Below are 26,278 nucleotides of genomic sequence, written 5' to 3'. Positions count from 1 at the left end.
TTTCAATGGTTGTATTTTTCCATACGTGACTGTTAAAGGTATTCTATTCGCGAGCTAATTTATTCTTGCATTAAAACACCGGAAACGCTTGACGATCCAATTAGTAGTAACGCTCTTTTTCTGTTTTTGGCCCGAAGCAGGACACTTTGAAATCCAGTTTGTACTCTGATATCTTGCGCATATAATTAACTCTTTGATAAAATAATCAAAACACTCTAATGTCTATCTGTGAGGATCAGCGCTCAAAACCTTTGTCTCAACGCTCAGCAGGACATAAGTTCCGAAAATAAAGTGCCACGTGACCTCTACACGTGTTTGTCATCAGCTTTATAGACCTGGAACACCAAACAAAGCGTTGCTTCCCACTTGGCTTTTTAGAAATATTTCTTGTTTGTAGTAGATTGATTGTCCTAATCAGAAAGGGGGGTTCTAATGTTATATGTTGCTTTTGATGTTAAAAGCGATTACTTCCCTTTATACGAAAAACAAGACATGCATGACATGTACAGACGCGTACTTTGGAGCTCCGTGTTCTTGCTAAGTTTTACCCTTAACCTGCTTTCAACACATCCCGAACGCACTTTATGTGTATCTAAGGATGTCTACAGGAAATTGGTTTCTTCTGACTGGATTACATCTCAAAATAACTACGCAAAATGGGATATTCTGACCAGCTCTCGAGATGGTTTCTGTGATCCATTCGCCTGGATTTGCATAAGAGAACAAAGGAGGTTATCGCCATCAACGCCTCAAGACAATGGACACCAAGCCGAAACCAGCGAAGCGAATTATTCAACTCGACAACGAGCCAGGACAACTTTGAGCCTATTCTGCGAAAGTATACGGTTATACAAGACCCAAGCAGCCTCTTACAATCCTACGGTGAATAATGTTACTCATGTAGACTGTGGCAGTATCATTTGTTGGCTATCTTCTTTGGCACCACAGGATCCCCGTCTTCATTTGTCCCATCATCTGCCACAGGGTACCCGACGAATCGCTGGAATGCTTCACATGGGTTCACTTGTTGATCATCGGGTGCGCATGGAATTCAGTATCAGGATTAAACGCGCCAAACGCCCGTGCGCGTATTATACTAACAGTACCGCTACTTTCCATTGTCTCCTAAAGGGGAGATTAAATCTTCAAACTGTATCCCGGCCCTTCAAACAATGGAAGCGCCAAAAAGGATTGCGCCACCTCCAAGAACAAAGCGTCTCGTCGAGCTCCAGCGCCTGTATGCCCTGTTTGCGATAAAGCAGCAAATGCAATCAGAAGCGGTATGTTTGCGATAAAGCAGTCAAATACAATCAGAAGCGGTATGTTTGCGATAAAGCAGTCAAATGCAATCAGAAGCAATATGTTTGCGCGACGTGCAAATACACAACTCACACACGGTGCGCGTCAATCTCTGGCCTCAACATTAAAACATTTCGCTCCGATTTTCCATGCAGCTGGACTTGCTCTAATTGTTTGCTATCTGAAATGCCGTTCTTTGGACAGCGGTCTCTAAATACATCCGGACTATTTGATGGAAACCCTGTGGATGACAATTCTCACTTATGTGCTCTTAAGGAGAGAGAACATCAACTCAAGATCATGCATATAAATACCCAATGCATGACCTCCACTTTTGACAGCCTCCTCCACATGGTCAACCGCTATTCCCTTGACATTATCACTATGAGCGAAACCTGGTTAAAGGAAAATAAACTTCTTCTACAGCATGTAACTATACCTGGGTATGTTCATGCCTTCAACAACAGGGATAAAAAGAAAGGCGGCGGTGTTGGTGTATATGTCAAGGAGTCAATTGAATTCAAAAGGAGAACTGATATAGAAAGGCGATATCCTGCAATGGAACATCTCTGGCTGGAAATCAAGGGACGCAACAGGCACAGTAATTTGCTTTTGGGTGTAGTCTACAGGTCTGGAGCTATTATGACATACTCTGACTGGTTAGACACCTTCGAGTCACTCTTATCCGATCTGTCCATCTCCTGGCATGGGATGCTGTTAGTCACTGGAGACGTTAATGTGGACCTCTTCCGCCCATCGGAATGCTATGTGCGCAAGTATATGGACGTGCTGGAATCCTTGAATTTAACGCAGCTTGTTACCAAGGCAACACGCACTACTCTACACTCTGAGACACTAATCGACCATATGATTACGAACTTGCCTAAACAAGTGTAGTACTGTGACGTCCTCCCGTGTCCGCAAAAAGGTGACCATGACGCACCCTACGTGTGCATGAATATTCGCGTTACGCGTTTTACCCCCAGATACAAGTACATACGCGATGAGCGCAACTTTGATAAACATGCTATCACAAACGATATTAAACAGCTTCCTCTTAGTATCGTTTATTCCACTAGGGATCCCGAGATGCAGCTCGAAATGCTTAATACTTTATTGCGCGAATGCATTGATCGTCATGCTCCGCTCAAGCGCACCAAGGTGACGCGACCACCCGCGCCCTGGTTAAAGGAACTTGACATCCAAAAGCTCCAACAGGATTTTCGTAACATGCGCACTGAGGCACGCAAAGAGAAGAGTGATTCAATTTGGAACTATTTCAGGGAGAAACGTAACCAGCTCAAGGCTATGATTGGCAAAGCAAAGCGTAATTTCTATTACAAAGCACTGTCGTCAGTCAAAGCCAAAGATGTGTGGAGGGTGATTCACCGGATACTCCACCCAAACCCTCAGCCTCTCAGGTTTGACCCTGATGAACTTAACACACATTTCGCCTCTACTGCTGAGCGTGTTACTGGTGCCACGCTTACCTCTGCTAATGTCATCTCGGATCTTATCCAGTCTCTACCGGTCTCTACTGGTTTGGGCTTTTACGCTGAAGCCTGTCTCATGTCTAGCAGCACTCAAGAAATTAAGATCACACTGTTCATGTGGCCCACATGGGATCCCTGTGAAATTCATCAAACACGCCGCTGACCATCTGGCTTCACCTTTGACCCACATTTTAAATACCTGTATCTCGCAAGAGTATTTTCCATCCGCCTGCAAAGTGGCTCGTATAAGCCGTATACCCAAGCAGGCTGACGTAAAGGACAGGAATGACTTACGTCCCATCTCTATCTTACCTGTCCTCTCAAAAGTCTATGAGCGCTTAGTGCTTGGTCAAATGAGTGACTTTGTCTCCAGTGGTCCTGACAGCTTCTTAAAGGACACTGTTAGTGCATATAGAAAAGGTCACAGCACAACAACAAGTCTCCTTGCAATAAAAGATGACATCACTAAAGCAATGAAGCGTGGCGAAGTAACCTTAGTTGTCTTAGCCGACTTCTCCAAGGCTTTTGACACCGTTGCGTATGAAGTTGTCTTTAAGAAACTACACCATCTTGGTTTTTCAAAGTCATTTTTGATGTGGGTCACCAGCTATTTAACAGGACGAAAGCAGTTTGTGCAAATCGACGACAAGAGCTCTAGATTGGCGGACGTGTGTTTCGGTGTACCACAGGGATCAGTGTTGGGCCCCGTATTATTCAATCTATACGTCAACGATCTCTCAGATCATCTGAGCCTTGTTACATGACATCAGTACGCCGACGACACCACGTTTTACGCTCACGCCAAACCTTGTGACATTAGTGACTGTGAAAGATGCCTGCAGCTCGCTCTTGATCGGCTGTCATCTTGGTCGGGTGAGTGTAACCTCACTCTAAATCCCAAGAAAACCAAAACCATGCTCTTCTCAACAGCACAGATGGCCCATCGTCACAAGCTCGTCGAGCGCCAAGTCCAACTCACCGTTGACGGGCAGTCTCTCGAGAGGGTACAGTCCACTCGCCTCCTCGGCTCCGAAGTCCAACAGAACTTAAAGTAGAACAATGACATTAAAACAGAAACAAGTTCCTGTTATTCCACTTTGTCTGTTCTCGGAAAACTAAAAAAACCTAGCTCCTTTCCACGTCAGAAAGCAGCTAGTAGAGACTCTGGTCTTGTCGAGAATCGGTTTTAACGATGTTGTAGCCTACCCTGCGCAGGATTATCTCTTAGCGCGCTTACAAAAAGTCCAGCTAGCCGCCGCGGGTTTTGTCATTCAGAGGTACGCTGGTTTAGAAGAAGTACTCAAACTAGGCTGGCTGCCTACCACCGAAAGACGGGATTTCAGTCTAGCTAAACTAGCTTTCAAGGCTGTACATTTTACTAATTGGCCGGCACATCTTCGGCTTTAACAATATATACCTGGTAGAACTTTAAGGTCCAGCAGTGAATTTAAACTTAGCACGGCCCACACACCTGGTACTTTCTCGTATAATGCCTCTCAAATGTTTAACATGTTACCATCTGCAACGAGAGAGGCTCGAGATTTCACAATGTTTAAGCGGAGCGCCAAGCTCTACTTCAGCAATAGAGCCAGGACCAGAGTAACCACACTTAATGCTAAATAGGAACATGTATGTTTTCTTGTATATTTATATTTTTAAAATTTCAAGTTTATAGTATATTATTCATTATATTGTTAGTTATTGTAGTTAGTTTCATTAGCATCGAAGAGCCTCTCATGTTGGAATGCTAATAAACCATTATTATTATTATTATTATTATTGTTATTATTATTATTATTATTATTATTAGTATTATTATTATTAATATTATTATTATTATTATTATTATTATTATTATTATTATTATTATTATTATTATTATTATTATTATTATTATTATTATTATTATTATTATTATTATTATTATTATTATTATTATTATTATTATTATTATTACAAGTACAATTTTCAATTTTGCCGGGTTTTAAGCACAATTCGCTTATTTCCTAAAGACTCTTGTCACACTATCAGAAGGAGAAAGTCTAGCATCTAGAAGTCAAGCATAGAGAAAGTCTAGCATCCGTTTTTATATACAAGATTGATTGTCTTAATCAGAAAGTGGATGTTTGAATCTTATATGTTGCTGTTGATGACTTCCCTTTATACGAAAAACAAGCACATTTTATGATTTTGCCGGGTTTTAAGCACAATTCGCTTGTTTCCAGAACTCTGTCACTCTAACAGAAGGATTTGGAGAAAGTCTAGCATCTTTTTTACTATAGAAGATTCATTGTCTGAATCTGAAAGGGGAGGTTTAATATTATATCAATACTGTAAGATGAATATTGGTTCATAGGGAATTAAGAGTACACATTTCTGCTTTAAGTAGTCTTGGACCAGTTTGCAGCGGAGCCTCAGTTATTTAAATTTAGCTATTGAACGCTCTTTTGGTGTTATAAAAGTTGCTTACAATCTGTGGCTTGTTATTGGAGTTTTAAGCACGTTTTGCTCAAGTTACAGTATTTTAAGCATTATGCGCTTAAAGTCTCATGTTTCAAGCAAAATTTGCTAACTCCGAATTTGAATTGACACTCCGAATTAACATTGACTCGTGAGATGGGCATAATATGTTAAAATAAGCATTTGCAATAAGAAATTTTTGACAGATTACTAGCCCCCACCGTCCCGCTCACCCCCAAAATACATACCCAAACCTGAGTTCTATACATAAAATATACCAAGCATAGAAACTTACCTCCAAAAAAATATCCAAACCTAAATTATATAGCCCAAGCATACAAAATCGTGCTATAAGGGAGCTTCAACACTCATATTTACTTATTAAATCAAATCAATTTTATTCCATTTTATTCCAAAAAAGACAACAAACAAACTCTGCGCAATAGGCTCTGAGAAAAAAAATGGGCCTGAAATATCACCAAATATAAATATTTATTTTCCATATGATATCTATGACTGCACACCCATACTCCTAGAATCTCCGGGGCCTAATAATCAAACCTGGTACAAGAGGAGTAATATGTTTGAATAAGCATTTGCGATAAGGACTTTTTGTCAAATTAGCCTTCGCCCGCCCCTGCTCATCTCCCAAAATACCCAAACCTGAGTTCTATACATGAAATATACCAAGTACAGAAACTTACCTCCCAAACAAATACCCAAACCAAATTCTATACCCCAAACATATCAATTCTTACTATCACTATAACATATAACTATAACAACATTCAGACCTATCAAAGGAAATTAATCTAATTCCCTTGTTTTTATAAAAAAAAACTCTTTGTACATATAAGAGAGACTGATAAGAAAGAAATGGGCCTGAAGTATCGCCGAAATCGAATATGAATATATATTTTCCATATGATATCTGCTCTAGCGAAGCTTGGAGCTTGTGGCACCCAGGTTACGAATACAGCCCCATTCTCCTATTATCTCCAAGGCCTAGTAATCAAACATGTTACAAGTTTACTTTGTCTCATTCCCAGAAATAAGAGACAACATGGCCGCCACGCATGCGTAATAGTGCACATACAATGTCAAAATGGCTGCCATTTATTATAAGGAAATGTGGGGAGACATAACAAAAACCCTTGCCATTCGAGTGACACTTTCCGTTCAAACGATGCCAGAGAAAGCCCTATAATTGTTCCTTGGACATTGCACTTTTGTTTGCTTGAGAGCATACAATCCTCCATACATTCTCTGTAATTTTATTGAAATCGGGCATAAAAGTAGTCGTTTGAAAGGTAGAACTGTTCGCCACATTACAGGTGCAGGACTCGAAAAGGGTAAATCGACTATCCTTCCATCAAATTGGCCAATAAAATAGACAGTAGCGCCATCCAATCTTCTTCCCGAAGAAATAACATTTGATGTAGTTATGCCTAGTTCAGGAACCATTATTGTTGTCTTTAAGATACAAACTGAAGCAAGGAAAACGGTGCACTCCGCAAGAACAACTTCTCTCCGTTCGTCCGTTCTCCATTTTGTTTTTTAACGGCCCCACGGCTTTCTGGGATAGACACAGTGGAACCATAAAGCCTTTCTAAAATACATTTTTTTTTAAATTGCGCATATAATGTTTTCCAACCTCAGCGAGACTGCCGCACTTCCATTATCATTGGACGTATCAAATCAGAGATGCCCCTTGCACGTTTAAATACCGCTAATACTACTTTTTTTTGGAATTTTAGTCAACCTGATTATAAACTTCTAGTGTAACAAAAAAAGGGAAGGCCCTGTGCTGGCAAGAATTTCGTTTTTATTTGTGTTACCGCTGTTATTCCTCGCGGGCATAGCAAAATGTGAGCCCAGAGAAATCGCTGGCTAATGTCCCTTATTTCTGGGATTCACAACCTATGTCAGCACACCCCATGTGACATACCCTTTAGTCACCACCCCTTTGACCTTACCATGCCTTTTTCTCTCCCTAGTTTACACTCTATGCCTATTTCCCATTAGTCCACATACACAATGAAATACCCCTCAATAACTCTATCCTGGTGATAGAACATGTGTATTATGCACGATGTGTGTTACAAAACTTCCTTTGTTTGATAAAAAGAATCATGATGAAAACAGAGCTTCATACAATAAAGTCTTCGGGGATGGTTCTTACACCGAGGTATACATACACCCCTTATTGAATAAGCACATTACATAGCCCCTCAAACAAGTGCCTCCTCTAGAATACATTTATCAAAAGCCATAATGTGAGCATTTGTGGTAAGGATTTTTTTTTACAACGAGTAATAGCAAACTAATGCAGCAATGTATAATGACTGCCATCCCTGAGATTTACAGATCATAGCAAATCTATTTATTCCAGGATCAAATGCAAACATTGAAATTTCATGTAGTGTCTTTAATGGCATACAATAGATAGTGACTCGCGGCCATTCTGTTTACGATTTAGCTTCATTTTCTTCATCAGACTCGCGGCCATTCTGTTTACGATTTAGCTTCATTTTTTTTATGTGACTCGCTGCCATTCTGTACGAGATTCATTTTAGTTTCAATATCCCAGCTAAACTTTCTTCTTGGAGTGTCTTCATTCCGAGTGTGAAAGCGATATAAATCCAGGAAAATTATGTGCAGTTGTATGACTCGAAGAAGCGTACAACTAAATAGTTTGAGAAATAATTATACTAATTTGAGAAACTCTATTACAGTCATGGATTGCTTAAATCTACATTTTACTCAGAGTCCGCTGCCGAATTTCGCCTCCAACAAACTGATTATCACACAGCGGGAGATCGATTACATTTCACAACACAACTAAAAAAGAAAGTCTACGGAAGAAAATCTTTACAAAAAGACTAAAATAAAGACAGGACCCATCTAAAGACGGAGAAATCGAAGATAATAAAGCAGGAAAGGTATGATTATTAATGTTGGCTTCACACCGACTTGAAACGAATGAAACGACACGTTTTCAAATCGTATAAGTACAGCAAGTTAAGTTATAAACAATTTTATCGCTTTTGATTGAGTACTTTAGATACTCTTATTCGTTCATGTTCAGTTGTAGTCTAAATTTAAACTAGTTTTCCTTTACCATAATTCTATATACTTTATAATCATGGTGTACTCAAAAATAAATCTCTGTAATGCGAACTGTTCGAACAAGACCAATTCTGCTTCTGCTATTTTTGTGAAAATTAATTTTTTCGTGTCAATCTCATTATAGCGGAGCCAGCGCGGCCACAGGCCGCGCGCGGAGCTCCATAGGTATAGAAATATGATATAGCTATGCGACTTGGTTTTGTGGTCATCGCGCGGGTATCCTGTGGTGTCACAATCCATCCATCCAGTCAATCGCGCAACTCCCAGGCCCCCTCGGTCTTACGTTTTGACCTATTTTATTTTTTTACCGCCATCAGAGTTCGTATGTTCACAGCAAAAAAGGCAGATTGAAAATAGTATTTAATTAGAAAATATGCTGAGTCAAATGGGCTGAAATCTTTGAGGAACCGTTTGGTCTGAAGTACGAGCCGATAGTAAAATCTACCCGAGTGTTCGTGAATCCCGTCCGTTGCAGCAGCAAAAAGAGGACTACTTAGAGGCTCTACACTACCATTCTAATATTATTCCTTCACGTCTATATCTATAGAGATCTATAAGGAGATCCTGAGAAGAAAGGGCCTTGGATTGATGTATGTTTTCAGCTATAAAAGTAATTCACTTGTGTCGACGAGTTTCTCGCTAGGAGAAAGTCGACAAGTTCACAGTTTACAACAAAAAGCGAACACAACCACGCAAGCGACAAACAGAAAGCGACAAAAACACTGCCAAGACGAGTTTTGAACTTCGGTTTGTATTGAGAATATCACAGTTATTTTTCTTTTATTGTTGTGCTTTTTATAATGCTCGTTTCTTCGTGTTTTTTTTCCCCAAAACCAATCGCTCAAGCTAGCTACTGTTTCAATGTCACTTAGCTTGTTCGATTTATACAATTGTTTATAGTTTGCTTTGAGAATTCGTGGTCTAAATCAAACAATTTGATCATAACAACATCCTTTGATATTATTCGTTCTCTCTATACTTTATTGACTGCGTTGAGATATTTAATATAGGCTGACAAATATCATCCTGTCATTTATTGCTAAAGAAGACCTTTCTTGTCTTTATATTCTGTGTATTTAGTCTTCTCGAAGATACAGCAACTTTTTCAAATTATCAAAACTACAAATAACTTATATATACTATACATACTTACTATATATTAACTTTACAGTCACAAGAGAATTTTCTCATCGAAAATAAAAACACAAAATGCAACCCCTATTACCTATATTCTTTTTGCTTAGCTTATAATGTCTGCATCTTGCATAAGTATCTATTGTGTTTATTTATTTAAATGTTGTTTTGAAATAATTGTTTTCACTTTTATTAAGGTAAAACCAACTAAGGACTACCCGAGGGTGATTGATGCTGAAGGCTGGGAGGCATGAGAATAGGCAAATGTCTTAAAGATAATAAAGTAGGGGATTTCTTACTTTGATACAGCAGTAAATGTGAAATAGGCTTTTTTTAAAGCACTTGCCCTCAATGATAGATCTGAAAACATTATTTCTATAAACCTAAAGATTAATGAGGAAAGGGGACATGTTAGGAGAGTGCTCAACCAAGTTGTTGCATTACTGATGAGTTTTTTTTTATCAAAGCTATAGTCCAATTTCTTCCTTCTCTCTCTCTCTCTCTCTCTCTCTCTCTCTCTCTCTCTCTCTCTCTCTCTCTCTCTCTCTCTCTCTCTCTCTCTCTCTCTTGACTATTGATATTATTTGCTGTTTCCTCTCTGCACCCTAAATAAATTAAAACAGGTAATAGGTTTGAAATTAGACATTTTCAATCAATTTGTTCTCCTCCTTGCATTTAATTTTAGTAGCATTAGCATTAGCATATGTGGATCCATGGTTTCTATAAAAAAAAAAGCAGGCCATCATATCCTACAGGGTGGGTGCACCAATGTCTAATGCATGACTAGAGGTATGTTGTGATGGAGTATCACCAGTAATAAGTGATATATTAATCTTCCATATAGCACCTGAAGTATATCTAACTGTATCATTCTATATTTGGAATGCTGTTGCATCCATCATTTGTTTCTTTGCAAGGGCATAGCTGGTAAGAATGTAGCACATTAATGAAACTTCTATCAAGGGAAGGGTTTTTTATTAGAGCAAGGTCCGGGGCGGGACTCTCCAGAAAGATAGACGGGGGTGCTTGACCTATCCTTTATGGTATAATATTCTTCTTACCAACTTTTATCTCTTAGGGTGTGTTTTAGGATTTTTCAGATTCTGCTATTTTTTAGGGGTTTTCATGCCCGGGGAGGAGTATTTTTCCGATTCTGCTATCTTTTAGGGTGTCTCACGCAAAGTGGTGGCCCAATCGCTTGAAATGTATTTTACAATAAACCACAAGTCTACTGATCAGTTAATACTTTCGACTTTATTGTCGGTAACATAACAATATAGGATCCGTCAGCAAATTAAAACCAGCATTGTTTTTTTAATGCTATCTTTCAGGGTTAAAAATTCCTCTGACCACACTCAATGTGCTATCTATTGGGGTTAAGAATTGTTGTTGACCATGCCCTTAGTGCTATCCCTTAGGGTTAGAATTGATTATGCTGTCGAGCACCCCCGTCTCTCAAATTCCCGTTTCTCAAAGTCCCCCCCACCTCCCCCCTGGGAGCAAGGTACTTAAATTATATAAAGACAACATCAAACTTGTGCTTTTTCAATAATAAATCTGTAAAGAAAACAGTTTTATATCAAACCTATAGGTAAAAAGAAAGGGGAAAATGTTAGGAATATGCTCATTTAAGCTATTATATCATTATTGTTTATATTTTTTTAAAGTAGAGTCATATTTTTTTAAATAAAGTCATTCATTTCTCCCTTTTTCTTCTCCCCATTGACTTTTTGTTATATATATTTCTCTCTAACCCTAACATAGTCCAATGAACATGGTTTGGTTTGAAATTAGAAATTGGAATTAAGCACTTTCAGTAATAATTTAGGATTTGCCTGCATTGCATTCATTTTTGAGTAGCCAGTATGGGTGGATCCAGGGTTTCTAAAACCAACAGGCCAATGGGTGGATGCACCAATATGTAATGCATGACAGGATGTGTATTTGTGTGGTTTAGTTTCATAACATTTTTCTGAATAATCAGTTGTGGTACATGAAAACTAATGTAGTGGGTCTATGGGGGAGGGGGGGAGTTTAAACCTCCCCTTGGGCTTCCTTTTTTACTGTTTTCAGTGTATCTTTTCACCCCAAAATCGTTACGAAGGTAAAATAATGACGAACATTTTTGGGCCGGATCCCCACTTGGCAAAAAAACTAGATCCGCCCCTGGACTACAGTATGGCATCTAAATCTTTGGAATGCTGTTACATCCTTGATATATTCTTCACAAGGTCAAAGCTTGTTAGAATGGTGTTTTGATAAAAATATACATAGTGGAACTTTTAAAAGGGAAATAAGAATTGACCATTAGACTCTTGAAAAAACATTCTCGTCAATGTGACACCTTGAACTTTGACAGCCTTTTTCACACCAAGTTTTAGTATTTTGTTAACTTTTATACTACATATTTAATATTATTGAATGAGTGGTTGCTTGATCCATTTGGAGGGGCCAATACAATTCATAATTACATGGCAGTAAAATTTGAAATATTTTTAACCTCATTAAATAAAACATTCTAGAGACACCAAGATCCCCTCTAAAACTATCAGTCAACACAAAAAGGTGTTAAATGCTGGCTCCGCTTTTAGGCAGTGCATAAATCTATATATTATATTATATCCCAGTGATGAATTTTTACGCGCGCTCACTGGTCAATACGGGTCACGCGCACATTTTCACAGGACAAATGTCAGTCGATAACGTCCAGCCAAAGTGATATCTGTCCACTGTCCAAAACTCATATTTTGTCTGTTCAATAACTCCTCAAACAAACACCAATGTTTTCAAAACTCACGCTGTGAAGGTTTGGTTTCTTTTATAGAATAATCATCAATATATATTTTTTAGAATTTATCCTGAAACGCGAAAGAAAAAGCAATTACAAAAATCTTCACAACAGCGCGCGCTCGCGCAGAAGACATCCCAAAATTGAAAACTTTTGCTTCAATTTCTATTCCAGCCCTCAGCAGAACAATAAGAAAACAGACTAGCTTAAAATCCATCAGTTGAAATGCAAGTTTTGAGCTTGTAGTCTTTGTTCTAATGAAAAAAATTGCATGGATTTTTATCTTACGCGAATGGCAAAAATAACAGCGCGCGCTCGTGGCGTCATTCCAGTGCACGTCAGCGCACGCAGAAGACACCCTTCGCATCTTCAGTGTAGTCACTGGGATATAAAATAAATAAATAAAAACCTTCTTTGGCTCACTGTAATATCGCGGATAATGTCCGCGGATGAGAAATGGTCCTCAAAATTTCACAGTTGCCCTCGAACTTATCTGCCGATATCCAAGCCGCCAAAAATTGGTTTATTTACTAACTATTCTATACTTTAGATACTTTAAGTGCCCCTAGCATCAAATTTCCGGGTTTATACCAATAGATCAGTAGAATAGGACTTGAAAACAAACCATGTCAAGTGTTATTGCCATACGACGGGTTTTTGTGCGTTTTTGCCGGCTTTTAAATATAAATAATACCGAACTCTCGAGCGAAAAGTGACCACACTTTTCGAAAGCTCCAGGCGTTTCTCGTTGATTCGGGAATCCTGAATGCACATTTTCTATTACTTTAGGGCCTTGTTACCAGAGCAATATCATTATTTTTCTTATTCAATATGATTATCTGTATAATTATAAATAAAATAATTCCGAGATAGGTGTTAAGTTGTGTGTTTTTTAATTACTGGAATTTCCCTTAATTCTAAGGAGAAATGTGCTCACGAAAAAAAAAATGTCGAAATAATTTTTTTAAACTTAAATTTTGTCAGTTTTTGAGTTAGCAAAAGCAGGGACGCAGTTCTAATTGGAATGGATCATGTAAGGCCTCAAATCAATTTCTTCAAGTTGGGGTATCAATTATTGTATGATCAAAGAAAAGCCTAAAAATTCTAATTCGTTTAAGTTTTATATTATCATTTATTAACTGTAATCAACCGCAAACATTAATCTATTTATTTGAAATTTAGAGCTGCTATGCTCAACAAAAATGAGCAATCTGTTTTGTCCTCGGGGAATCAAATACTTTTATCGCTAGAGGAAAAATTTGTCGATATAATTTTTTTTACAGTTATTCGAGAAAGAGCTTATTTAAAACTTAATACTGTGTCGAAAATGTAAATTCATTGAATCATTCTAAGGTCTCTGATTTTTCAATTAATTTTTCCCGTTCGCCTCGATTGCCCAACGGGTAGCGCAATTCCCTCTATCCGCGGTTCTAGTCTTACCAGCATGTTTTCCATTTTTTTCGTTTTCTTTTCCCTTTCTAGTACTTTTCTTTCACAACGAAGGGTTGTAAGATTTTGTATGCTTGGGCTATATTTTTTAGGTATGGGTATTTGTATGGGAGGTAAGTTCTATGCTTGCTATATTTTATGTAAAGAACTCAGGTTTGAGTATGTATTTTGGGGGTGAGCGGGGGGGCTAATTTGACAAAAATTCCTTACCGCAAATGCTTATTCAAACATATTTTGCCCTTCTTTTTACTCCTCTTGTACTAGGTTTGGTTATTAGGCCCCTGAGATTCTAGGAGTATGGGTGTGCAGTCATAGGTATCATATTTTTATATGCTAACATACCCCAAAAAGCGTTTATTTATTTAAAAAAATAATGCAAAGCGTTACAAGTTACAGGAATTTTAAGCTACTTCCACATCTAAACTAGTTTTCCATTACCGTAATTCTAGATACTTGATAATCATGGTGTACTCAAAAATAAATCTCTGTAATGCAAATTGTTCGAACAAAACCAATTCTGCTTCTGCTATTTCTGTCCAAATTATAATTTCTCGTGTCAATCGTATTCTATACTATAGAATCTGAGCCAGCCTAAAAGGCAAAAACGAATGTATGTTATTTTTCATATTTTCTCTGCTTTGACTTTTTTTTGGTAAGAACATTAAGGTTTGTTTGTAAATTCTTTGTTTTTGAGGTGAAAATATATTTTTTAGTTTGTTTTACCTTACAACTAGTTTGCACGAATCCTAGAAGGTCCTTACAAACTAAAACTAGACATAAATAATAAATAAATTATAAGGAATAGTAAAAAAAGCAGAGAGTGCTAGGTTAGAGGTTCCATAACCTGACTGCTCAGGGAAAGAATGAACTTGGTGTTGCATAAAATTCACTTAACCTGACTGTACATAAAATGGAATGAAAAAAGTTATTTGTTTTCAGCAATATCAAACTTATCAAAGAAAGATGCTGCACCTCTACTTATGCGGCTGTGTCTTTGGCAAATAGCTCTCGATAGAAGCACTGGATAAGCAGTTTTAGTTATTATTACCCCCCCCCCCCCCCCCCCTCCTGTAAGGCAGCCACTTTTCCCACAGAATACTGGAGTGTGTTGTTTTAAGTGGCCATAAAATTAAATGATTCTCTGAAAATAAGTCCATGATAGAAATTAAATGGGAAAATAACTCAGAGGTAGTCTATATTGCTTTTATTAATCAGCACGGTACCAAAAGTGATCGCTGAGGCATCACTTTATTTCCTTTGTATCTGAACTGTATTATACCTGTTATTAGCCCATAGAATTAGATTAGTCCTGACACTATTGTGTGAAGGCTATATAATTGTTATTTGAAATTGTTCTCTTCTCTATAGACTAATTAACAAGGCTACCTCGATATCCTATCGCTCTATAGCCATGGCATATAGCCTTATTAGCAAGGTTAGCTGTATAAGGTAGATATATATACCCTAATCAAAAAGGCTAGCTCTAAAGCCTATCGTTATATAGCCAAGCCTATTAGCAAGGTTAGCTCTAAGCCTATCGCTATATAGCCACGCCCAGCTATAAAGCCTAGATACATACCCTAGGGAGGAGATATAACTACATAGCTTAGTTGGTAATGGCCCATCCCCTTTAACTACTAGCTACTAGGGTAAGGGTAGGTGAAAGATCATGCCTTTCATCTCTCCAGAGATAGTGAACCTCAGCCATGTTTCGAGTCGTGAAGAACAAAGCTTGTCATTCTACAAGCTTTGTGCACGTCCACAGCCACCCGAACAGGTAAATGAAGAGATGAATAACATCAGGCACAGTAAGGCGCTGAAGAACCTGGTTAATCCCTCTTCATCTGTCAAAGAGAAGAAGCAAGGCTTGGCGCAAAAAGGGGAGGGGTAATATAGTACTTGGGGGTACGAGCGCAAGTTCAATATGATGGAGTCTTTTTTTAATATGATGGGATCCAGAGTGCATTTATAATATTTCTATATGATAGAGGGGGAGATCAATATGATGGGGGCTCGAGCGCATTTTCAATATGATTAGGGAATTCGCAGAAATCTATATATCAAAGTTTCGTGCAAGTCTATATGATAACAGAAATCGTGGAAATCTATACGTTTGCAAAGTATTGGAAGACTATACGTCCCGCAGATTGGATCTACAATCTGGCTCCATTTTTTAATTCGTCGCCTCTCGTGTGGAATCACGCTATGGTTCCATCAAATTCTATAAACATTATCTTGTATAGTATTATAAGATGAGTTGCGGTGAAGTTAAGAGCTCGTGGGTGATGGATACGTTGAGGTTCCATTCTGCCATGAAGAGATTAAAGAATGGTCGGGAGAGTCAGTACGGTAGGTATGTCATAATGGACTGGAACTGATCAAGGGAATCAATGTAGCAAATGTATGTAAAAATGGGCTTCCCGTCACGGATGTGATTTTGTAAACAACTTTAAAGATTTCCATAAGAATAACTTTAAGATGCATAGAAAGCCAGTTTATCAAAGGAATATCATTTGGAGAATATTTTAGTTAATTTTGATTCAAGGGTCATAGCAAAGCAGGACCTACTTGGGAGTTTCAATCAAGTTGAAGAGGTGATAACGCGATTGTTGACTAGGAGACGATAAATTCAGATTAAATTTATTCTTTACGAACTATTTAAATTAGAGAATGATGAACGGAATATAAAACAATGTATAATATATAATATAGATTTAGGCATTGCCTAAAAGCTGAGCTCCAAACGACCAAATATTTGCTTATCTTACCTTAATAATTCAAGAAATATTTTTTTCTGTTTTTGACGACGTCAACCATTTCACTGATCACGCGACCAACTTGTTATACCCCACACACCCCCACCCTTGACATTTACATGATGCATAACGATGTTTCGGCGGTTTAGTTACGTCATGGACGTCACTTGACCATCTAATTGCACCCCACTTTAAACATACATGACACCTACCCAGTTTGGTTGTCATACGATGCTTTTTAATGAAATATATATATATTTTCTTTTGATGACGTCAGCATATTTTTGCTTCAAGTGACGTCATTGATAACGTCACAATCCTGTTACTGTATTCATGCACCCCCCTTGACGCCGTTATGACACATACAAACATTGGTTGTTATATTGTTGTTTCGTTCATGAGATATGGATATTTTTGTTCTTAATGAAATCGTAATAGTTTTGCTTTTAGTGACGCTTTTTTCTTCATCTATGACGTCACACGACATGTAACCATACATGACTACATGACACCTACCGAGTTTGGTTGCCACATCATGTTTCCTTCATGGAATAAATAGTTTTTATTTTGATGACGTCTGCATATTTTTGCTTCTAGTGACTATCGATGACGTCAAGTGACCACAGATTTGGACCTTCCTTGACAAATACATGACTCCTGCCAAATTCGGTTGTCTTACGATGGTTTTTGGAGGCGGACGAACGGATATCGTGTCATGAAAACTCGAGTCGACGAGTTACCAGTATTTTTTACCATATTTGCTTTATATACCACTTTTTCTTAGGTGTAGGGCTCCAATCACGCGGCGCTTCGCGTAGGGATCTCCGCCATAAGCCTAAAGACACTAAAATATAATAAGAGGTTATGGGAACAGATGGGAACTGGGAACATATAGAAGAGCAGTCATCTAGGATGGGTATACATATGCGGTAATGTGTTTGTGACTAAGTGTTGTAAGCGTGGTGAGAGGGTGGCTAAGGTGGTGTGAGTTACCATCGCTCTTTACTGATATGTAAATGTGTACTATAGCGGGTCTTGTCGTAAAAGAATCTGATGTTGAAGATTTGATTAGTTTCTCTTTCATCTCGAGCATGATTTGCTTTCTGATCTTGTCTTCGTTTTCTTTTTTTTCTTTTTTTTTGTCGTCTAGTCTAAGTGGACTATTATATGAATTTCTCCTAATAGATTGACGCATCTTATTATATTTTTCTGCCTCTTTGACTATCAACTGCAAATCTTTCTCGCTGATCTCGTTCTCGAGATTGTAGATTGATAATTTAATCTATGGTGCTCAGTTTAGATCTCGATAACATAACGATGTCGCCGTGTTTCTGAACGTTTCTGAACACAAAGGTAGTCACACACCAGCTTATGATGTCGGTTTTGTTCAAGGCGGACCTAGAGGACCTAGCCTTAATGATTTGCCATTATCTTCGTTCGCTGAGATAGGTAGGTATAGCTGTGTGCTCTTCTCATGCGGCTCTCTAGAGTTGTGGTGGATGTGACCTCCAGTCTAATTTTGTAACTAGGGCTATGTACTTGCTCGACATCGCTATAGAATTCTAGTGTTTGACCGACTGATTTGATCATTGCCGTTCGAGTTGCGTATCGTGGCTCTGATACCGAGTTTATCAACTAAACCCATTTGGAAGTGAATACAACAATATCACATTTTGTCATATCGAGCCTATATTGATCAATCAATCCATCAATCTCAAGTTTATTTCACCAAATAATAGTATAATGATAATAATGAAAAAAAAAAATAGTGATGTTGAGGATTCTACTAAAAGCACAATGCTTATATTAATGTTCTTGATTTGACTAAGGAATCCTTATTATTAAAATTACATGTGGCTGATTTGACGAAATAAAGTAGAATTATATCTATAAATCAACAGCTGCTTTTTGAGAGAGAATACTGTCCTTTACAATCTTTTTGAACATATTTCTTGATCTGCATTGTTTTGCTTGAGAAGTGAGGCTGCTCCAGATTTTTGGACCCCTGTACGAAATTGAAAATTGGCCCCATCTTGTTTTTCTAAGAGTTGTGCGATAGTCGCATGAATTTCTCATGTTATAGCTGTGGATTGTATTATTTAAAAAAAAAGTTATCAAAAGTCCACGGTAATTGATTATTGCCGAATTTATACATGAATAATGCAGTTTCAAGGGTGTTAATGTCATAGACCGTAAGAATCCTTTATTGTTTGAATAAGGGCTCAGTGTGACTGAGGTAATGAGAATTTGTTATAATTCTAACACATCTTAGGAATATTAGGAATATTCGTTTTAAACTTGTGTCATAATTACTTGCCCAGTTGATGTTTCCATAGTGTATGTACGAATGAACTAATGTAAAATATAAAGTTTGTAGGCAAAATTTAGGCAAATAAAAGCGAAGTTTATTCATTATTCCAAAATTTTTAGTGATTTTAATTCTGACATGGTTGATATATGACTTCCAATTTAATTGACTATCAATGATGAGTCCTAAGAATTTAGTTTCATTTACCATCTGGGTTGGTTCGTTGTTTATCTCTATTTTGGTTGTATGTTTTGTTTTTCTTTTGCTGTCTCTGAATATTATATAGTTTGTTTTTTAGTGTTAAGGTATAATTTATTTGTCTAAAACCATTCTGTTAGTTTAAATAGCTCGGAGTTTAAAAATTTCATCCATGTCCTCAGCAGATTTCAATTTTGAAATTAATTTTGTGTCATCAGCAAAAAGAGTAAACGAAAACAGTTCCGTGGCATTAGAGACATCATAAATGTATATAAGAAATAGTAAGGGCTCAAGAATGGAACCCTGGGGAACACCAACAGGTTGTATCATATTCTTATGACTTTGTATCTTTATAATGAACGAATTGTTTTCGGTTTGAAAGATAATTTTGGAACCAAAGTAGTGGAATTTCTCTGATACCATAAAATTGCAGTTTTTGAAGAAGAATGCCTATAGTATTGTAGCCTTTATCAATAGAATAAGATATCTTTTCTATAAAGTCACAAACTGCCATAACTGTTGGATGTTTGTCTCTAAATCCATACTGGTTATTATTTAGAATGTTATATTTGTTAATGAATGAGATAAGTTGATTGTATATTGCTCTTTCATAAATTTTTGAGAAGCATGGAGGTATAGAAATTGGTCTATAGTTACTGAATAACTCTTTTTCTCCTGATTTAAATAACGGTATGACTTTGGCTTTTTTGAGTTTGCACTATACCGGCCATAATAGATTGGTTGATTAAGGTACTGAGAGGATTTGATATTATTGAAATAGCTGCTTTGATAACCCTTATATTAATATAATCAAATCCACAACAGTTTTTATTTTTTAGAGAAAGTGTTATTTCTTTTATTTTATCAGGCGTGGTAAGACGGAAGAGCTAACTATTGCTCTTACTATTGCCTTTAAGTATGATTTTATATCAATGTTCGTATTTTCAATATTTTTTGAAAGGTTTGGCCCTATATTTGTAAAATAATCAGCAAATTTATCAGCAATATCCTTTGGATTTTAAATTTCTTGGTTGTTAAATTTTAAATATATCTGGATAGTTCTGTTTTTTAATGTTTTTTTCAATAGGGAATTTAGTATCTTCCATGTGTTTTTAGCATCGATTTTTCATTTTTCAAGACTATTTACACAATTAGACAATTTATTTTATCTATTTCGCCTAAAAAAGTTATCTATGCATGAGTCATTCATAAGTCTTTTGTAGGTATACATATTGATGGCACCACCACACTCCAAACGCCTGTATCAACCTCACCGATAACGTTAGGTTTATTGGTTCCTGAGCTTCCATCCCTGCCACGTGCTGTAGATAATTTGGAATAAGTTCAGATAAATTTGTATAAAGTTACACCTATTTAAAAAAAAAATGTTGTCAGTGCAAATGGCAGTTCTGCTATCAGAAATACCATGGAACTCGCCAAATTTCTACTAAATGTAGGAAAATGTGGGATAATTTCTGAGATTATATTACTTTGTAGCGGAGCCAGCGCGGAGCTCCATAGGTATAGAAATATGGTATAGCTATGCGCCTTGGTTTTTGTGGTCATCGCACGGGTACCCTGTGGTGTCACAATCAATCCAGTCAATCATGAGGCTCCACTCGGTCTCACGCTTTGACGCGTTTTTCCCGCCCCACTTTAGTGCTTCGAAGCTTGTTTGTTTACAGAAAAGACAGATGGAAGATAATATTTAATGAGAAGATCTACGGATTCAAATGGGCTGATTGTGGTCAGGAGAACCCTTTTGTCTGAAGAAACTGAGAGGCCTACGTACGAGCCGATAGTAAAATCTACCCTCGAGTGTTCCGGGAGGGAATCCCTTCTTTCGCGTTCTTCTATGACTATAGAGAGGCTCTACATTACTATTCTAGCAAAACTAGGGGAGCTCCACACGCGCACTCCCACACTAGAAAAATACAGCTAAATGTGTCCCTAGAACGAGGATCAAAGAGAGATTAAACTGAAGCGATCCAAAAGTAAGAGACCCTATCAACAAACTAGATGCAGTCGGTGGAGAATATGATATAGCGTATTCTCAAGTCAATCTCAGATAAGCATAATGCCGATAGAAAAATGGTAAAGTCGATTGATCGATTAAAATGGAGAGGGAAACCATGGGAAACTACTGCTGTACGTGTTTATAAAAAACCTGAAACACTGCGAGGCTCTATGGAGACAATGGAGAATCGGATTTTAAAGGGACAATAGATACTAAACAATTGTAAGCCTAGTAAAAATAGAGAGAGGTGCAGGACTGCGTATATCACTATTATCAAGACTAATGTTGTGATTAAATGTGATATATCATGATAATTCTTATATGTTTCTTGTATTTAAGGCCCTAAATATCATGATTTATCAAGAGTCTGATGGGCCGGGGTTGATATTTTGATATTCTTCAAAGGGTTTTTATCATATAAGCATTTGTGTATCATGATATTATCAGAATATTTAATGAGGCACAATTTCTTCTAAGGCCCATGATATAGTGATATATCACGATATTATCAGATAATTTAATGTGGCACAATTTCTTCCAAGGCCCATGATGTAGTGATATATTATGAATTTCTTCGGAGTCCCATGATATAATGATATATCATGATATTATCAGAATATCTAATGAGGTACATTTTCTTCCAAGTCCCATGATATAGTGATATATCATGATATTTCTTCTAAGGCCATGATATAGTGATATCATGATATTATCAGAACATTTAATGAGGTACATTTTTTTCTTATTTGAGTGTCAAGTCTTAAAAAAACATATGTAGAACAAAGCTAATAATATATGTAAATGAAAATATTCTATTCTGACTGGTGATGAGTAGAACGAAGCATAAGTGAGTATAAGAAAAGCTATTTATTTTTAGAATAAACTGTTGAAATAAGTGTTCAAACATTATTCTTCCCCAGGGAATCCAAAAAAAAAAATGCGTAAACAATCCATAAATTATTATGCCCTTATGGGAAAAGTCTTATTGAACTAAAGTATAATAACTGCCTTGGTACAGACAAAAATTTTCCAAGATTCGAGGTGTCAACACTGAGTCGTGCGAACAGGGCTTCCGTCGTCTGAACAATTACTTCGAGGTCACTAGAAAAATGACCCAATACAAGCGTAACATTTTATTTTGGTTTGTCAACAACAGCTTCAACAGAGATCTTGAGAAAGAGCTAAAAAGGCGAAAAATGATGTGAACCGTAAAATGAAAAAAAAAAAACACACTACCAGGATGAAGCTTTTTATTATTATCCAAAGCACACGAAAATCGCCGAAATAAAAAAGATACGATTTAAAATTTATCACTTTTAGTCTGCCGTTTGTCAAGTAAACACAAAAAATGATATTATCATTATATATCATACTATCAATCTTAATGTGTCATTGGTCAAGTAAAATAAAAAAAATGATATTATCATGATATATCATACTATCAATCTTAGTGTGTCGTTGGTCAAGTAAAAAATGATATTATCATGATATATCATTCGCTTACTGTTTATGTTATTTTGTTCAACATTGATAATAATAATAAAATGATATGATATTGATACCATTATAACTTGCTATTTTGGAATATCACTTTATCCTGCTAATTTCTATTTATTGATACTGATATTTAGATTTTTCAATCTACCTGCTTCTCTTATTAATGAGAATGATAGTGATAATTTGAGATTTGAGATTCCTTTTTTGGGGGTCAACTACCATGATAATCTAATTGATAATGACATTTTGATATTTTACATTGATATTTTACAATATCATATTATTATCACCCAAAAATCATTGAAATATCAAATTATCAATTATCAAATGAATGATAAGCAATCATGATATTTTGATAATCCGCAATCCTGCACTTAAGTGTAAAAATATGTAATGTAAATATGTAAATATTGTAAATATCTATTTATAATTTTATGAAATGCCTAATAATGGTAGACAGCCAGTGGTTCACAGATACAATGAGTTATGAAAACGTGGTATTTTAGAGTGGCTCGCTGCGCTTGAATCAAGCCGTATAGAGTAAAGATTTTTCTTTCACTATAAAGCATGAAATAAAACCTAAGTAATATACAACTGCGAGTCTAGTATGTAGTCAATCCACAGATAACAACACTAAAATAGAACATATGGTACGTTTAATAATCATTTGCAAAATATTGTTATAGAATGGGTTGCTCACGTGTTGGCAGTTGACATTCTACGATAACTTCGTACAGCGCTAGAGCGAATTTCGATGAATTTACAGCAAAATATAATGGCACTTACCCTGACAGGAGTTCCAAAATAAAATAAAAAACAGTAGGACGGCGCAGGAGCTGGATATATTTTGAATAATACACAGTGTACTTCCATTCTCTCGCTCCCGGTCGCCATTTTGGTTTAAAATGCGTTGCCATTGGATACGTAGGTAAAGATTCAAGATTCAATTATTTTATGCGGCACCTTTCGATCTTTGATTCACGGGTGTTGCTCCAAATACATTTATATTGGGAAACAAAATTAACAATTGGTTTTCAATTATATTTCTATTTACAATAAATACTCTATCATCGTAGCTTGTAGCGATGTCATCATATGGTTCTCATTACAAAGTACTTTCCCTTATTGTTGTTGTTTCCCAAACAAATTGAGCTATTTCTTTTTTGGTTGCACTCTCCTGTTTTAAACTAATCACCTTCGAAAATGACATGGCAGGAAGCATCGCTTTTAGATTCGGTTTTGTTGCGGATTGAAAAACCCTATACATTTGTTCCCTCAATTCTCTATATGCCGGGCATTTTACCATGAAGTGTTCCTCGTCCTCGACCTCGAACAAGCATATTGGGCACATTCTTTGTTCAGGGGGAGTGTAGAGTTTTGTGTGACGATAGCTAGTTTGTGGTTGCCTAGTCTAAGCTTTGTTAGCGCAATTCTGTGATTAACATTTTTAACTTGTGGTAGATAATCTTCGTAATTGAGAACGCTCTTAAATTTCCTAAATGTTCTCATTTTGTTTTTATGTCGAGGGTATTTCCTTTCATCGTTATAAATTTCATTGAGCCAGATTTATTGTTCTATATCTGCCAGTTTCTGTCGTATGATATTTATTTGTATTTGTGCGTCGAATGGGGTTGACCATATTTCTCCTAATCCCGGCGTGATTTAAAATATGTTTAATTTTGTTTGTCTAGAATTCTTTTTTTTTCTCGTCCTAATGTGTCACGTCCTAATGTGTCAACTTTCCAACGCTACATTGGAAAGTTTATTTTGGTCTAAATTTCTTAAAGCCCCCCCCCCCCCCCCCCCCCCAAAAAAAAAAAAATTTCAATGCTCTACATTTAGCCTGGATTCGCAGTGGAAATCTTCCCACATCCGCCCTTCCGCCCGCACGCATTTGAGCTGCAAATTTGTTTACCCCCAGAAGCCATCTAATAAATTGTGTGTGTACTACCTCGATGGGGTCTTTATCTACCTTGTCTTTGCAGTCTAACCCCCAAATCTCACTGCCGTAAAGAAAAATTGGCGTCATTAAGGCGTCAAATAATTTTAGTGTGAGGGCACATTGGTTCAAAAAAGGTTAACCATTACGTTTTTCAGTTTATATAGAGCCTTTAGGGTTACTTTTTTATTTCTTGTTTGGCTAAGCTAAAATTTCCGAATGCGCTGAAATGAGCGCCCAGGTATTTATGTGATTTCACATTTTAATTTAGATTATGTTTATAACTGAATATGTAGTTTTTAGTATTTATCCGCAATTATTAAAGATTAGTACTTTGGTTTTGTCTAGATCAACGGAAAGCTCACTCTTGTCGCAATAGTCAACTAGGACATCAAGGTAGCTTTGTAACCCTTTTGCTGATCTTGGGCATATTACCAGATCATCTGCGTATAGCATGCATGCATTGTGTATCTCACAGTCATCCCGATTTCTAGTGTTGAGATTTTTTCTGGCAGGCTACTTAGGTAAAAGTTGAATAGAGTTGGAGAAAACATACACCCCTGTTTCACTCTTGTGTAACATCTGAATGCCGTCGTCACAAAACTGTCTAATTTTACTGAGTATTTATCATTTGCATACATTGAAATTAGTACGTCAAGGAAGGACCCGTTATTCCAGCCAATTCTAGTCTTTTGAAAAGTTTATTTTTGGGTACACTGTCAAATGCTTTGCTGAAATCGACGTAGCACGCAAAAAGGTTATTACCCGCTTTTTTTGGTTTGGACTTTACATATTTATCAATTAAAATTTTCATCACAAAAATGCTATCTACGGTCCTTTTTTTTCTAAAACCACATTGTTCTGGTTTAAGTATGCCTTTATTCACCAAAAAAAACTATATAATCTTTTGTTCAGGATCGCGTTCAAAACTTTCCCTGTGGCTGACAGTATGTTATGCCTCTGTAATTTTCAGGCGTAGAGAGATCGTATTTCTTGTAAATTGGCACAATTAGACCAAAGCTCCATATAGACGGGTATACCCCCCTTGCTAATATCCTATCAAATAAAATTCTTAGTGGATTTTTCAATGCCTCCTTACCGCATTCTAGGACTTCATTTAAAACATTGTCTGCACCCGGGGCCTTCAGCGATTTTAATTCGTCTATTGCTGTTGTTATTTCTTTTCCTGAGATTTGAAAGTCTAAAGGCACGACGGTGTCGGATGGCTGTTTTGGGCATTCTTCGCCTGACCGTTGCCGCGAAATTTACCTGCTTTTTCAATATCCTAATTTTTTTGGTATCTTTATTTTTCCCTATATTGAGAATATTCTTTATTTGTTTCCAGTTTTTTTTAGTTTCGCTAAAGTTAAGGTTGTTTAGTAGCCTGCAGGTGGCTGTATTTTGTATTTTTCTACATAGTTTTTTTTTAATATTAATGCACTGCGTAAGTCGGCCTGTTCTGGTGTTCGTGAGACTTGTTTGCCCAATGATCTGAAATTTTCTTTGTTATTTCTGCATTCTCCGTCAAACCAGTTTTTATTTTTGTCCTTTCTCTCTGTTTTGTTTACTTGTTACCGCAAGCCAGCGCGTTCGCATGTTTCTACCACTGCATGCTTAACAATTCCGTCATTTTATCCACGCACGGGTTCTCTAGAGCCGCACCTAACCTATTTTGCACTTTATCAGATTCAAAAGCAAATTTAAAATCTTTTTGGGTCTTTCCGTTCCAGCTCATTTTTATAAATGCATTAAGTTTGTCATTGCTCTCTCCTTTTCCTTTTCTGTGCTCTGTATGTCTTAGTCTCAGTGCG

The 26,278-nt window shown here is 36.9% G+C and overlaps 1 protein-coding gene across 1 annotated transcript in view; it reads left to right on the top strand.

Moving 5' to 3' along the window:
• Positions 1 to 2,253: 2,253 nt before the first annotated feature.
• LOC125562941 overlaps positions 2,254 to 26,278 on the top strand; it is a 26,454-nt gene continuing 2,429 nt past the window's right edge. The window contains exons 1-4 of the mRNA XM_048727291.1: positions 2,254 to 2,929; positions 3,120 to 3,460; positions 3,563 to 3,796; positions 15,518 to 15,639. Of these exons, the coding sequence (XP_048583248.1) occupies positions 2,254 to 2,929; positions 3,120 to 3,460; positions 3,563 to 3,796; positions 15,518 to 15,639 (1,373 nt within the window). The remainder of the gene's footprint in view (positions 2,930 to 3,119; positions 3,461 to 3,562; positions 3,797 to 15,517; positions 15,640 to 26,278) is intronic.

Source organism: Nematostella vectensis, chromosome 5 (genome assembly GCF_932526225.1).
Source record: "Nematostella vectensis chromosome 5, jaNemVect1.1, whole genome shotgun sequence".
Lineage (NCBI taxonomy): Eukaryota > Metazoa > Cnidaria > Anthozoa > Actiniaria > Edwardsiidae > Nematostella > Nematostella vectensis.
The sequence above is the reverse complement of the archived record's forward strand: the minus strand, read 5'-3'. Positions and strand labels throughout refer to the sequence as shown.